The sequence below is a fragment of the Ascaphus truei genome, chromosome 4 (assembly GCF_040206685.1).
Source record: "Ascaphus truei isolate aAscTru1 chromosome 4, aAscTru1.hap1, whole genome shotgun sequence".
Classification (NCBI taxonomy): domain Eukaryota; kingdom Metazoa; phylum Chordata; class Amphibia; order Anura; family Ascaphidae; genus Ascaphus; species Ascaphus truei.
Window position 1 is genome coordinate 423499011 of NC_134486.1, and position 15854 is coordinate 423514864.

Consider the following 15854-nt stretch of genomic DNA (forward strand, 5'->3'; position numbering starts at 1 on the left):
CCACCCAATAACCCTTTGCCAGCTAACGTGAGAAGCATTGTTGGACCATGCCCCCAGTTAGTTGCACATGCGCACATCTTTCACTTGGGGTCTCATTTCTCTAGCCCCACACTAAAGACAGGGCGCCTAAAAGTCTACCAGACGTGTATCTGGTCAGGAAACCCTTTGTCTGTAAGTGTGAATTATGGCACATACAGACCACTCAAGCTCTGGTTTTCTCCGCCCCATTGTACACAATCAGAGTGGTGAAGCCTTTGATCAGGGGGGCTGTTGTAGACAAAGGGTCACCCTCCTGAACATTAACATAAAGAAGAGCCAGTAACTTTCGCACGCTTTTATACCAGCCCTACAAAACAGTACATTTCTTAATATCTACTCCTATTAAAATAATCAGTTCGGCTGGGCCGAGTGGGCTGAAACTTGCCAGACCCTCATGCCGGAGGGGACTCTCCATGGTGGCCAAGTTTCAGCTCGCTGTGACCCACCGGACCGGAGTTACACAAACACAGTTTTAAAAGCACATTTACAAAAGTGGCTTTTTTCTGCCATGCAAGTCAATGGCAGAAACCCAACTTAACCATTACCCTGACTCCATCCTGTTGCCCCGAGAGGGTCGGTATTCACCATGCAGTCATGCCGGAACGATGACTACATGGTACACAAATCTCAGCCCTCTAGGCTGAACAGAACCAAAGTTATGGGTTTCAGGTTTCTGCACATTTTGACTTAGTCGTTGCAAAGCCACGTGGCTTTCCTCCATTAGAATCAATAGGGCCGGGGCGGCCATAGGTTTCAATGGGACCTCCGCTACCATTGAAGTCAATGGGAAACACACACTTTTTTACAGTTAAGCCTGTCACGAGAGCTTGCGACAGGCTGTAATTGTACACCAAAAACTATATATATAAATATATATATACCTGGGTTTGAACTGGGACGAGACTTAAGATATAATAAAGTGATTTTATTCCTTGATAAAGGTGAACACAACAGATTATACAATAACAGGCAAAATATAGACACTTACGTAAAAGATGAAAATAATGAAAACAGTCCCATCTGAACTGGCAGTTTCATCCAGCAATCAGCCCAAGACATTGCATGGCGACCAAAAATGAAGACAAAGGATAGATGGGAAACAGCAGGTTATAAACCCTTTGTCCCTCTATCTGTAACATTAAGACCCTGGGATTGGTTTGCAATTATCTCCAGCCAATCTTTGGTGGGGGAACACATTTTAGGACAGGCCCCCCTGCTAGCTGGCACATCTGCAGTAGAACTCTGGGGGGTCTCAGACTTAACCAAAAGTTCATATTTACTGCAAATCATTGCATAACTTCCGCTCCGTAATACATACAGTCAGGTGAGATATATTACTGCATTCTGGGACACCTGACGCTCGTAGGAAGACCAAAAATTACATTGTAATATGAACATTAATAGAGATATTAATATCTGGCATTTAGCAGCAGTTACATATTCAATGTTTAGACTTCCCAAGATCGGCTTACTCTCGCCAATACACTTATGTAATTCTTAGCCGGTTCAGCCAAGGACATCTCATAGTATCCTTATATTTAATAAAGTTACTCACTTTTGATATCCTGTTGGGGGATACCTTTTGCTGGAAGGTGTGAATAACAAACCCTTCCCTTCCTTTTGCCTGCTTCCCGCATAAACAATTCCCCTGGGAAGCCAGGCTCAAATCTAGCAGGATATCCTATGTAGCATCCTACTGGCCACGTCAATAAACCTTTTGAAGTGGGCTTTTGCTTTTCGCATAACCAATTAGGTCAGTTACCTATTGATCAGGGCGATGTATCACACCTCTCTGTTGATATACACTTCCAGTGAATACTCATATGAGGCACCATTTGGCTCCTTACGCATTACAAAGACAGGCATTCTGCCTGTACATTAGCACACCATTATTAGCATTCTGCCTGTGTATTTCAAAAACTACAAAAAGTCACTTTATCAAAAATATATGTTTCTCTTATGACAACGTTATATTTTTAATATGTGTGTACTTGGGGGGTGACCCGGAGGATGTACCCCAAGGCTCAGGGTCCTGGCTTACTCAGTTACCAAATTACCAGTTTTCAGGTAACTGTTTATTCAGCACTGCATATAAGATTAACCCCTTAAGTCCCAGTGGGTGGGTTATGCAGACCCTGATCCAGCAACAACATCATTTACACAGGGGAATAAGCATTTTCATGTTATTTAGCAAGGGTTAAGTCACAGTTCTGGGCCTCAGCCCAGTTAACCCCTTGTCTCCCTGGCGAGGTTAGAGGGGGGCCCTTGGGGGGTAACCCCGTTAATCCCGGGCCAAACCCTCCCTACCGCCACACCTCCCCTGCTCAAGGGCCCCTGGTACCCCAGCGGCCTCCCCATGGCCCTGGGATACCACTGGCGCTCTTGACGCACTCAATACGTCCTGAGGGATTGGCCTGGCAAAATTGTCCTCCAGCATTGACCAGTACACAGTGGATTGTAAAGTCCAGTTCCTGCAAAGCCGGGCATTTTCCTTTGCCTCCCTCTGCCCCCCACCCAGTGCCTTGGGAACCAAGTCCAGGGTGAAAGGGGCTCCTGTGCAGTCCAGGCTGCACACTGCCCAGAGACTGGCATGTCTCTGCATCTGCAGGAGACCAGCTATCCAGCACAGACCGTCGCTTTCCTGTCAACCAAGTCTGGGAAAGGGTTATGTCACCAGTCTGTAGGGACCCTACCTGCCCTGGCTCTGTGCCCACCCGTAGCTGCTCCGTGATACTCATGACTCTCCTCCCTGGCTGCCTATCTACCCACAGCCTCTCCTTTGGGAACCCAGGGGTTTCTGTCAGAGGGGTCACTCCTGGCCAGTCAGAACAAGGGACCTTCTGCCTACCTAGCCCATCCCTAGCTTCTGCCAGCTGCCTCACACCCCACTGATCTCCTATCTCCCCCTGCTCCACGGTGCCTCCCTGCCTAGCCTCCCCTAGGCCCAGCACCTCAGCCTGCTGCTTACCTCCCTGCAGCCCACCTGCACTCCTCTCCTCCCTGGGCAATCCTAACCCAGACCCTGGAACTACCTGAGTGCACCTACCTCCCTGACCTTGTCTCCCCCTTACCAGGGATGAGCTCAGGGGCATCTCTCCAGATGCAACCACCTTAGCGCTTGGCTGGCAGGTATCCCTGGGGTGGCACAAGCCTGCCACTGCCCCAGATACCCCCAGCCCATAGCTAGGCTGCAACAGGGGGTTGCTGATCTGAGAAACCCCCTGGGGCTCTGCCAGGGTAACGGGAAACTCTAGCTGCAATACCTGATGCTTTCCCTCCCTGGCTACCACTAGCCCTCCTTCTCTCACTGAGATCTGCTGCTGGCTACCTACCTGCAGCCTCCCCTCACTCCGCTTCTCCCTAGCTAATCCTAGCCTGGACCCTAGGGACACCTGAGTGAGGCCATCTCCCTGACACTGTCTCCCCATTACCGGGGATGAGCCCAGGGGCATCTCTCCAGATGCAACCGCCTTAGCTCTTGGCTGGAAGGTAATCTGGGGGTGGTCTAACTGTGCCACAACCCCTGGTACCTCTAGCCCATAGCAAGGCTGCAACAGTGGGGCTCTTAACTGAGAGTCCCCTTGCTGCTCTGCCCAGGTAATGGGGAAGCCTGGCGGCCCTACAAGCTGCCCTTCCTTCCCCTCCCCTGAGAACTGATGCTGGCTACCTACCTGCAGCCTCCCCTCACTCCGCTTCTCCCTAGCTAATCCTAACCTGGATCCTAGGGACACCTGAGTGAGGCCATCTCCCTGACACTGTCTCCCCATTACCGGGGATGAGCTCAGGGTTGCTGGTGCAGATGCACCCACCTTAGCTCCTGGCTGGCAGGTAATCCGGGGGTGGTCTAACTTTGCCACAACCCCTGATACCTCCAGCCCAGAGCAAGGCTGCAACAGTGGGGCTCTTAACTGAGAGTCCCCTTGCTGCCCCGCCAGGGTAATGGGGAATCCTGACTGCCCTACCAGCTGCCCTTCCTTCCCCTCCCCTGGTGCCCCTATCTCCTGCCACCCCCCAGTCACCCCTAGAGTGAAACAACAGGGTACAGTCATAGGGAAACATAAGTCAGAGTCAGTCTGCGACTTGGTCTGGCTTACCTTGCTGGTCCCCGCAGAGACCGCCGCCTTCGTTGGTCCCAATTGCAGGGGGACTGGAGCGGCCGCCGCCGGCCCCATCTGGGCTGGGCAGCACCGGGCCACTGCCGCAACAGCGCCCGGGTTGGGTACAGGTAAAACGGTGCAGGACAAGGGTCCCAGGTCTTTGTGGAGGAACACAGCTCCATGCAAACTTGGTAAAATAACCCCCTCCCGCAAACCCTGTCCCTCCCCCCAAATAAAACTGCCGCCGGCAGGATGCCGGAGTGGCGGCGTCTTCTCTGCCGCCGCTGCTGGTTCTCCGCCGGGATCAGGTGGATGGCCGCTGCTCTCCGCCGCTGTTGCTGATGCAGCCCGTCCAGGTTCTCCAGGAGACGTCCCGCGGAGGGTTGTCGCCCCGGCTGGGCGGGAGCCATCAGAGGATGCCGCTAACTGGGTCATCTTTTCCGCAGCTCGTGAGCGTTGGCCCTGAGGGGCTTCTTCGCCTGACCGCGCACGGTCAGGGCACTGGGCATTATTGTGGCCCATTTGGTGGCAGTGCCGCAGCGACTGCCGGTGCTTCTCCGCCACCGGTGGACTAACCCCAGCAAGGGGCAACGGAGTCCAGAGCGGAGTTGCCTGAGCGCCGGGCTCATTCCAGAGCTTCTCCGCCGCCGGTGGACTAACCCCAGCAAGGGGCAACGGAGTCCAGAGCGGAGAGGCTTGAGCGCCGGGCTCATTCCAGAGCTTCTCCGCCGCCGGTGGACTAACCCCAGCAAGGGGCAACGGAGTCCAGAGCGGAGAGGCTTGAGCGCCGGGCTCTGGAAGGGGATAAGTGGGTCGGATCATCGCCAGCTTCAGCTGCTCGAGCCGCTCTGCTGGGGACATCTCTCCGTGTGCAAACATCAGGGCCAGCAATTCTGGGTAAAATGGACTGGCCGCCGCAACGGCCAATACCTCTCCTGGTGCAAGACCACCCGCTCCCTCCACAAGTCTCTGCCGTCCCGGAGCTGGGTCCCTTCCCTGCTCTCCGGGCGGTGTGATGGTTACAGCAGCTGCAGCTGTGGATCTTTGCTCAGCCTGCCGGGTTTCATGCTCACCCATTGCTGTCTCTCTCTCAGCCTTGCTGGCTGCTGCTCCCCGCGCCGACTTGATGCACTCCTCTGGTCTCAGTGCCCGGCTCCAGTCAGACGGATGGCCGGCACTTTGGTTCTGGAGGAAATGCTTCTCACAAGTAGGGGAACAGTGAGGAGGTGCCATATCTTGTGTTATATGTTGTACACTGTGTGTTCAATATCTTTAGTCCCAGGAACTTGCAATTACCATCAAGTTCCCACTGGATCACAGTACCCCGCAGAATACTGTAATCCAGGTCCAGTTCAATCCCACCGCTGCCACCAGTTAATTACAAGCCTGTCACGAGAGCTTGCGACAGGCTGTAATTGTACACCAAAAACTATATATATAAATATATATATACCTGGGTTTGAACTGGGACGAGACTTAAGATATAATAAAGTGATTTTATTCCTTGATAAAGGTGAACACAACAGATTATACAATAACAGGCAAAATATAGACACTTACGTAAAAGATGAAAATAATGAAAACAGTCCCATCTGAACTGGCAGTTTCATCCAGCAATCAGCCCAAGACATTGCATGGCGACCAAAAATGAAGACAAAGGATAGATGGGAAACAGCAGGTTATAAACCCTTTGTCCCTCTATCTGTAACATTAAGACCTTGGGATTGGTTTGCAATTATCTCCAGCCAATCTGTGGTGGGGGAACACATTTTAGGACAGGCCCCCCTGCTAGCTGGCACATCTGCAGTAGAACTCTGGGGGGTCTCAGACTTAACCAAAAGTTCATATTTACTGCAAATCATTGCATAACTTCCGCTCCGTAATACATACAGTCAGGTGAGATATATTACTGCATTCTGGGACACCTGACGCTCGTAGGAAGACCAAAAATTACATTGTAATATGAACATTAATAGAGATATTAATATCTGGCATTTAGCAGCAGTTACATATTCAATGTTTAGACTTCCCAAGATCGGCTTACTCTCGCCAATACACTTATGTAATTCTTAGCCGGTTCAGCCAAGGACATCTCATAGTATCCTTATATTTAATAAAGTTACTCACTTTTGATATCCTGTTGGGGGATACCTTTTGCTGGAAGGTGTGAATAACAAACCCTTCCCTTCCTTTTGCCTGCTTCCCGCATAAACAATTCCCCTGGGAAGCCAGGCTCAAATCTAGCAGGATATCCTATGTAGCATCCTACTGGCCACGTCAATAAACCTTTTGAAGTGGTGCTTTTGCTTTTCGCATAACCAATTAGGTCAATTACCTATTGATCAGGGCGATGTATCACACCTCTCTGTTGATATACACTTCCAGTGAATACTCATATGAGGCACCATTTGGTTCCTTACGCATTACAAAGACAGGCATTCTGCCTGTACATTAGCACACCATTATTAGCATTCTGCCTGTGTATTTCAAAAACTACAAAAAGTCACTTTATCAAAAATATATGTTTCTCTTATGACAACGTTATATTTTTAATATGTGTGTACTTGGGGGGTGACCCGGAGGATGTACCCCAAGGCTCAGGGTCCTGGCTTACTCAGTTACCAAATTACCAGTTTTCAGGTAACTGTTTATTCAGCACTGCATATAAGATTAACCCCTTAAGTCCCAGTGGGTGGGTTATGCAGACCCTGATCCAGCAACAACATCATTTACACAGGGGAATAAGCATTTTCATGTTATTTAGCAAGGGTTAAGTCACAGTTCTGGGCCTCAGCCCAGTTAACCCCTTGTCTCCCTGGCGAGGTTAGAGGGGGGCCCTTGGGGGGTAACCCCGTTAATCCCGGGCCAAACCCTCCCTACCGCCACAAACCCTATTCCGTTCGGTTGAGGGGAGAGGGCTGTAAATTGCCATGCAGTCATGCCGGAGCAGTGACTACATCCTGGCCAAATCCCAACCCTCTGGTCCCCACGGAACCGGAGTTATGGGTTTTCAGTTTACACTGTTTCTCACTTAGTGTTTGAAAGCCACGCGACTTTCTCCACCATTACGGTCAATGGTGCGACTCTCGTGGCCGGCGCGACCCTTTCTTGTTGCCATTAACTGTCGGACCCGGTTGGGGTCAAGTGAGGGGGTTCCTAGGGGCCAGGGGCAAAACAAATTTTATTCCTGGGTGCCCTAGAACAAAAGTTCCCATGTCAATTGGACGTGGACTTGACCGAGACCTGATCAAAGCTCTTTTTAGACATTGTTTCCGCTCTTGCGGTTTCGCGGTCTGGCTGGCTGCCAGCTCGTCTCCCGAGGTCGGCTTCAAGGAATCCCCATTGAAATACATTACTCCTTTCACTTTCAATGGGGAACCGCCGCTCCTCCTCTCGGGCGCCACCTGCAGGTCTTCTATGATATTGGGCCCAAATCGCTGGAATCTCCATACGGTTACATGGGGCTTCAATGGCGACCTATGGAGAAACTGCAAAATGGAGCCTGCAAAGGCGGGAAAGGGGACAAAGGGCAATAAACACCAAATTAACATTAACCCTTTCCCTCCCACCTGGATCCCAGTGTATGTGGTTGTTGCATACACTGCACAGGTACAAACACCATAATTGTACCAATATCAACACTCAGCAAATAAAACAGTTTGCCCTGAGGCAGGGGAATAAAAATACATTAATTCCCTCTAAATGTGGGAATAGGATGACCAAGGGACGTACCTTTTGGTTGTGAAGCAGGGGAACATATGTATAATAAGTACATTTCGGGTTAACCCCTCACTTCCCAGATGGTGGAAGGGTGTGCCTAATGGGGGTGACCCCTTTATTACTCGCTTGGCACCCCTCCCCCGTCACGACCTCTCTCTCACTCTTGACCCCTCTCTTTCTCGACCTCTCTCTTTCTCGACCTCTCTCTTTCTCGACCTCTCTCACTCGACCTCTCTCACTCTCGACCTCTCTCACTCTCGACCTCTCTCACTCTCGACCTCTCACTCTCGACCTCTCTCACGCTCTTGACCTCACTCTCGACCTCTCACTCTCTCACTCTCTCGACATCTCTCTGGATCTCTCTAAAGATGATCTCTCTCGAGATGATCTCTCTCTCTCTCTCTCTCTGGATCTCACTCTATCTCACTCTCGATCTCACTCTCGATCTCTCTGGATCTCACTTGATCTCTCTGGATCTCACTCTCGATCTCTCTGGATCTCACTCTCGATCTCTCTGGATCTCACTCTCGATCTCTCTGGATCTCACTCTCGATCTCTCTGGAACTCACTCTCGATCTCTCTGGAACTCACTCTCGATCTCTCTGGAACTCACTCTCGATCTCTCTGGAACTCACTCTCTCTCTTTCTCTGGATCTCACTCTCTCTCTTTCTCTGGATCTCTCTCGACTCCCCTCTCTCTTGACCCCTCTCTCTCAACCCCTTTCTTTCTCTCAACCCTTTTCTCTCTCTCTCTCTCTCGACCCCTCTCTCTCTGGATCTCTCTCTCTGGATCTCACTCTCTCTGGATCTCACTCTCTCTGGATCTCACTCTCTCGCTCTCTGTATCTCACGCTCTCTCTGGATCTCTCTCTTTCTCTGGATCTCACTCTCTCTTTTTTTCTGGATCTCTCTCGACTCCCCTCTCTCTCTCTTGACCCCTCTCTCTCAACCCCTTTCTTTCTCTCAACCCTTCTCTCTCTCTCTCTCTCTCTCTCTCTCTCTCTCTCTCTCTCGACCCCTCTCTCTCTGGATCTCTCTCTCTCTCTGGATCTCACTCTCTCTGGATCTCACTCTCTCTCTCTCTCTGGATCTCACTCTCTCTGTATCTCACTCTCTCTGGATCTCACTCTCTCTCTGGATCTCACTCTCTCTCTCTCTGGATCTCACTCTCTCTCTCTGGATCTCACTCTCTCTCTCTGGATCTCACTCTCTCTCTGGATCTCACTCTCTCTGGATCTCTCTCTTTCTCTGGATCTCTCTCTTGACCCCTCTCTCTCAACCCCTTTCTTTCTCTCAACCCTTCTCTCTCTCGACCCCTCTCTCTCTGGATCTCTCTCTCTCTCTCTGGATCTCACTCTCTCTGGATCTCACTCTCTCTGGATCTCACTCTCTCTGGATCTCACTCTCTCTCTGGATCTCACTCTCTCTCTGGATCTCACTCTCTCTCTGGATCTCACTCTCTCTCTGGATCTCACTCTCTCTCTCTGGATCTCACTCTCTCTCTCTCTCTGGATCTCACTCTCTCTCTCTCTCTGGATCTCACTCTCACTCTCTCTGGATCTCTCTCTCTCTTTCTCTGGATCTCTCTCTTGACCCCTCTCTCTCAAACCCTTTCTTTCTCTCAACCCTTCTCTCTCTCGACCCCTCTTTCTCTGGATCTCTCTCTCTCTCTGGATCTCACTCTCTCTGGATCTCACTCTCTCTGGATCTCACTCTCTCTGGATCTCACTCTCTCTGGATCTCACTCTCTCTCTCTCTCTCTCTCTGGATCTCACTCTCTCTGTATCTCACTCTCTCTCTGGATCTCACTCTCTCTCTCTGGATCTCACTCTCTCTCTCTGGATCTCACTCTCTCTCTCTGGATCTCTCTCTCTCGACCCCTCTCTCTCTCTGGATCTCTCTCTCTCTCTCTGGATCTCAAATCAAATCAGCTTTATTTGCATGACGAAAGAACATTTTAGTATTGCCAAAGCGTGAATAATAGGGGGTGGGGGACAATAATGACATGAATACTAGGGGATAGGGTATAATGATTGCAGGGTATATGGGTAACAGTTTCACACAAGGGTGTGGGGGTTAATGTACATCTCTCAGCTTGTGACAGGTGCTGATATAGTGTGCAGCTAGTTCTGCTGTGGTTTCATCTTCTCCCAGGAGGATCGCTATTTTTTGGTTCTCTTCTGTATTATTAAAGTTCTGGATAACAGCAGTGAGTTTCTCTAGGTGGGCACTCCTCACGTCAGAGTATTGTGTGCAACACAACAAGAAGTGAGTTTCATCTTCTACCTCATCTAGCTCGCATCTTTGGCACAGTCTCATCTCCCGGGGCTTCCAGTTCTGTCTGTGCCTGCCTGTTTCTATTTCTAGGCTGTGGGCACTTATTCTGTACTGGCCCAGGGTCTGTCTCTGTTTTGGGTCTTTTACCTTCAGTAGGTAGGGTGCCAGAGTGTATTCTCTCTGTAGGCTGTGGTAGGTCTCCAGCTTCTTTGAGCGTTGGATATCATTTTCCCATCTTGTCACATACTGCTTCTTCATTTCGTTGGTGATTGAGTTGATTTCTTTTTTCGGCAGGTTGTTAATCTGTGTGGGGTTTTGTCCTTGGAGTGAGAGGACAAGTTGTTTGATGGCACAGGGTTTAGTGAGGAGGTCCTGGCTTCGCATTGCTCTGTAGCAGTAAGACTGTGGGTGGCTGGTGTTTAGGTGAGCCCAGAATGTCAGTGCTCTCTTCTGTACCGTGAGCAGTAGAGGAAAGCGGCCCAGCTCAGCCCGGCATGCATTGTTTGATGTACTCCTGTGTACTTGGAGAAGGTATTTGCAGAATTCCAGATGCAGTATTTCTGTTGGGCTGGTATCCCATTTTGTGGAGTCTGGGTATGTTACAGGGCCCCACACCTCGCTGCTGTACAGAAGGATGGGTGTGATGATGCTGTTGAATATTTTCTCCCAGATTCTTATTGGTGGTTTGAGGTGGTACATCTCACTCTCTCTGGATCTCACTCTCTCTCTCTCTGGATCTCACTCTCTCTCTGGATCTCACTCTCTCTCTCTGGATCTCACTCTCTCTCTCTGGATCTCACTCTCTCTCTCTGGATCTCTCTCTCTCTTTCTCTGGATCTCTCTCTTGACCCCTCTCTCTCAACCCCTTTCTTTCTCTCAACCCTTCTCTCTCTCGACCCCTCTCTCTCTGGATCTCTCTCTCTCTCTGGATCTCACTCTCTCTGGATCTCACTCTCTCTGGATCTCACTCTCTCTGGATCTCACTCTCTCTCTCTCTCTCTGGATCTCACTCTCTCTGTATCTCACTCTCTCTCTGGATCTCACTCTCTCTCTCTGGATCTCACTCTCTCTCTCTCTGGATCTCACTCTCTCTCTCTCTCTGGATCTCTCTCTCTCGACCCCTCTCTCTCTGGATCTCTCTCGCTCTCTGGATCTCACTCTCTCTGGATCTCACTCTCTCTGGATCTCACTCTCTCTCTCTCTGGATCTCACTCTCTCTGTATCTCACTCTCTCTCTGGATCTCACTCTCTTTCTGGATCTCACTCTCTCTCTCTGGATCTCACTCTCTCTCTCTGGATCTCACTCTCTCTCTCTGGATCTCACTCTCTCTCTCTCTGGATCTCACTCTCTCTCTCTCTGGATCTCACTCTCTCTGGATCTCTCTCTCTCTTTCTCTGGATCTCTCTCTTGACCCCTCTCTCTCAACCCCTTTCTTTCTCTCAACCCCTCTCTCTCTCGACCCCTCTCTCTCTGGATCTCTCTCTCTCTCTGGATCTCACTCTCTCTGGATCTCACTCTCTCTCTGGATCTCACTCTCTCTCTGGATCTCACTCTCTCTCTGGATCTCACTCTCTCTCTGGATCTCACTCTCTCTCTGGATCTCACTCTCTCTCTGGATCTCACTCTCTCTCTGGATCTCTCTCTCTCTCTGGATCTCACTCTCTCTGGATCTCACTCTCTCTCTGGATCTCACTCTCTCTCTCTGAATCTCACTCTCTCTGGATCTCTCTCTCTCTTTCTCTGGATCTCTCTCTTGACCCCTCTCTCTCAAACCCTTTCTTTCTCTCAACCCTTCTCTCTCTCGACCCCTCTTTCTCTGGATCTCTCTCTCGAGATCTCGATCTCCCGATATCTCTCTCAAACTCGATCTCCCCAAATCTCTCGAGATCTTGATCTTTCTCTCTGCCTGGATCTCTCTCTCCTGGACCCCTCTCTCTAAATCTGGACCTCTCTCTTTCGGATTCTTTCTGGACCATGCGACTTTAGCGGTCTTTCTATCTGACCTCTCTGTCCCTAGGTTCTCCCTGGACCCTGCAGTGGAGCTGTCTCTTGTTATAGAGCGCTGTCCTGCCGCAGTGACCGGTGCTGACTTGTATGCTCTGTGTGCAGACGCCATGATGAGCGCCATTAAGGAGAAAGTTCAGTGCCTGGAAGATGGTGAGTGTGGGGACGGGGGAAGAAGAGGGGTGTGGGATGTGTAATGATCTCTGCACTTTTCCCTTGGGTTAATGAGGTGAGGAAGAGACCTTTTCCCCCCTGTTCCTGGTTGGCGTATAACTTGTACTCCCTTTCCCGTTATCCTGTGACCTCTGCCCCCTCTCTCTGGCTCTTGCTGTGACCTCTGCCCCCTCTCTCTGGCTCTTGCTGTGACCTCTGCCCCTCTCTCTGGCTCTTGCTGTGACCTCTGCCCCCTCTCTCTGGCTCTTGCTGTGACCTCTGCCCCTCTCTCTGGCTCTTGCTGTGACCTCTGCCCCCTCTCTCTGGCTCTTGCTGTGACCTCTGCCCCCTCTCTCTGGCTCTTGCTGTGACCTCTGCCCCCTCTCTCTCTGCAGGACGGGGGGAGTACACTGCAGAGCTTGTTTTGCGGATGGAACATTTCGTGCAGGCTGCAGAGCGCCTCCAGCCGTCTGTGTCACAGCTTGAACTGCAGCGCTATGAGGGGATCCGACGGCAGTACTCCAACAGAGAGCGTCCCACAGTGCAGTGACACTTATACTCCAACAGAGAGCGTCCCACAGTGCAGTGACACTTATACTCCAACAGAGAGCGTCCCACAGTGCACTGACACTTATACTCCAACAGAGAGCGTCCCACAGTGCAGTGACACTTATACTCCAACAGAGAGCGTCCCACAGTGCAGTGACACTTATACTCCAACAGAGAGCGTCCCACAGTGCAGTGACACTTATACTCCAACAGAGAGCGTCCCACAGTGCAGTGACACTTATACTCCAACAGAGAGCGTCCCACAGTGCAGTGACACTTATACTCCAACAGAGAGCGTCCCACAGTGCACTGACACTTATACTCCAACAGAGAGCGTCCCACAGTGCAGTGACACTTATACTCCAACAGAGAGCGTCCCACAGTGCAGTGACACTTATACTCCAACAGAGAGCGTCCCACAGTGCAGTGACACTTATACTCCAACAGAGAGCGTCCCACAGTGCAGTGACACTTATACTCCAACAGAGAGCGTCCCACAGTGCAGTGACACTTATACACCAACAGAGAGCGTCCCACAGTGCAGTGACACTTATACTCCAACAGAGAGCGTCCCACAGTGCAGTGACACTTATACTCCAACAGAGAGCGTCCCACAGTGCAGTGACACTTATACTCCAACAGAGAGCGTCCCACAGTGCAGTGACACTTATACTCCAACAGAGAGCGTCCCACAGTGCAGTGACACTTATACTCCAACAGAGAGCGTCCCACAGTGCAGTGACACTTATACTCCAACAGAGAGCGTCCCACAGTGCACTGACACTTATACTCCAACAGAGAGCGTCCCACAGTGCAGTGACACTTATACTCCAACAGAGAGCGTCCCACAGTGCAGTGACACTTATACTCCAACAGAGAGCGTCCCACAGTGCAGTGACACTTATACTCCAACAGAGAGCGTCCCACAGTGCAGTGACACTTATACTCCAACAGAGAGCGTCCCACAGTGCAGTGACACTTATACTCCAACAGAGAGCATCCCACAGTGCAGTGACACTTATACTCCAACAGAGAGCGTCCCACAGTGCAGTGACACTTATACTCCAACAGAGAGCGTCCCACAGTGCAGTGACACTTATACTCCAACAGAGAGCGTCCCACAGTGCAGTGACACTTATATTCTAACAGAGAGCGTCCCACAGTCTAACAGAGAGCGTCCCGTGACACAGAGCGTTACACTTATACTGCAACAGAGAGCGTCCCACAGTGCAGTGACACTTATACTCCAACAGAGAGCGTCCCACAGTGCAGTGACACTTATATTCTAACAGAGAGCGTCCCACAGTGCAGTGACACTTATACTCCAACAGAGAGCGTCCCACAGTGCAGTGACACTTATACTCCAACAGAGAGCGTCCCACAGTGCAGTGACACTTATACTCCAACAGAGAGCGTCCCACAGTGCAGTGACACTTATACTCCAACAGAGAGCGTCCCACAGTGCAGTGACACTTATACTCCAACAGAGAGCGTCCCACAGTGCAGTGACACTTATACTCCAACAGAGAGCGTCCCACAGTGCAGTGACACTTATACTCCAACAGAGAGCGTCCCACAGTGCAGTGACACTTATACTCCAACAGAGAGCGTCCCACAGTGCAGTGACACTTATACTCCAACAGAGAGCGTCCCACAGTGCAGTGACACTTATACTCCAACAGAGAGCGTCCCACAGTGCAGTGACACTTATACTCCAACAGAGAGCGTCCCACAGTGCAGTGACACTTATACTCCAACAGAGAGCGTCCCACAGTGCAGTGACACTTATACTCCAACAGAGAGCGTCCCACAGTGCAGTGACACTTATATTCTAACAGAGAGCGTCCCACAGTCTAACAGAGAGCGTCCCGTGACACAGAGCGTTACACTTATACTGCAACAGAGAGCGTCCCACAGTGCAGTGACACTTATACTCCAACAGAGAGCGTCCCACAGTGCAGTGACACTTATATTCTAACAGAGAGCGTCCCACAGTGCAGTGACACTTATACTCCAACAGAGAGCGTCCCACAGTGCAGTGACACTTATACTCCAACAGAGAGCGTCCCACAGTGCAGTGACACTTATACTCCAACAGAGAGCGTCCCACAGTGCAGTGACACTTATACTCCAACAGAGAGCGTCCCAAAGTGCAGTGACACTTATATTCTAACAGAGAGCGTCCCGTGACACAGAGCGTTACACTTATACTGCAACAGAGAGCGTCCCACAGTGCAGTGACACTTATACTCCAACAGAGAGCGTCCCACAGTGCAGTGACACTTATACTCCAACAGAGAGCGTCCCACAGTGCAGTGACACTTATACTCCAACAGAGAGCGTCCCACAGTGCAGTGACACTTATACTCCAACAGAGCGTCCCACAGTGCAGTGACACAGAGCGTTACACTTATACTCCAACAGAGAGCGTCCCACAGTGCAGTGACACTTATACTCCAACAGAGAGCGTCCCACAGTGCAGTGACACTTATACTGCAACAGAGAGCGTCCCACAGTGCAGTGACACAGAGCGTTATATACTTATACTAGTGACACAGCGTTACACACTGATTCTCCAACAGACTGTCTCAGAGCGCAATGGTGCTGAACATCGGACATTTGTTCTCTGAGCCCGCAGCATCGACAGTGACACAGGGCGTCCCGCAGCATCGACAGTGACACAGGGCGTCCCGCAGCAGGGTGACACAGGGCGTCCCGCAGCATCGACAGTGACACAGGGCGTCCCGCAGCATCGACAGTGACACAGGGCGTCCCGCAGCAGAGTGACACAGGGCGTCCCGCAGCATCGACAGTGACACAGGGCGTCCCGCAGCAGAGTGACACAGGGCGTCCCGCAGCAGAGTGACACAGGGCGTCCCGCAGCAGAGTGACACAGGGCGTCCCGCAGCAGAGTGACACAGGGCGTCCCGCAGCATCGACAGTGACACAGGGCGTCCCGCAGCAGGGTGACACAGGGCGTCCCGCAGCAGAGTGACACAGGGCGTCCCGCAGCA

General features: G+C 51.1%; 1 protein-coding gene across 1 annotated transcript in view; it reads left to right on the plus strand.

Moving 5' to 3' along the window:
• PEX6 (peroxisomal biogenesis factor 6) overlaps window positions 1–12922 on the plus strand; it is a 365667-nt gene extending 352745 nt beyond the window's left edge. The window contains exons 16-17 of the mRNA XM_075595120.1: window positions 12152–12291; window positions 12687–12922. Coding sequence (XP_075451235.1) covers window positions 12152–12291; window positions 12687–12841 — 295 coding nt within the window. The 3' untranslated portion in view covers window positions 12842–12922. The remainder of the gene's footprint in view (window positions 1–12151; window positions 12292–12686) is intronic.
• Window positions 12923–15854: the final 2932 nt, after the last annotated feature.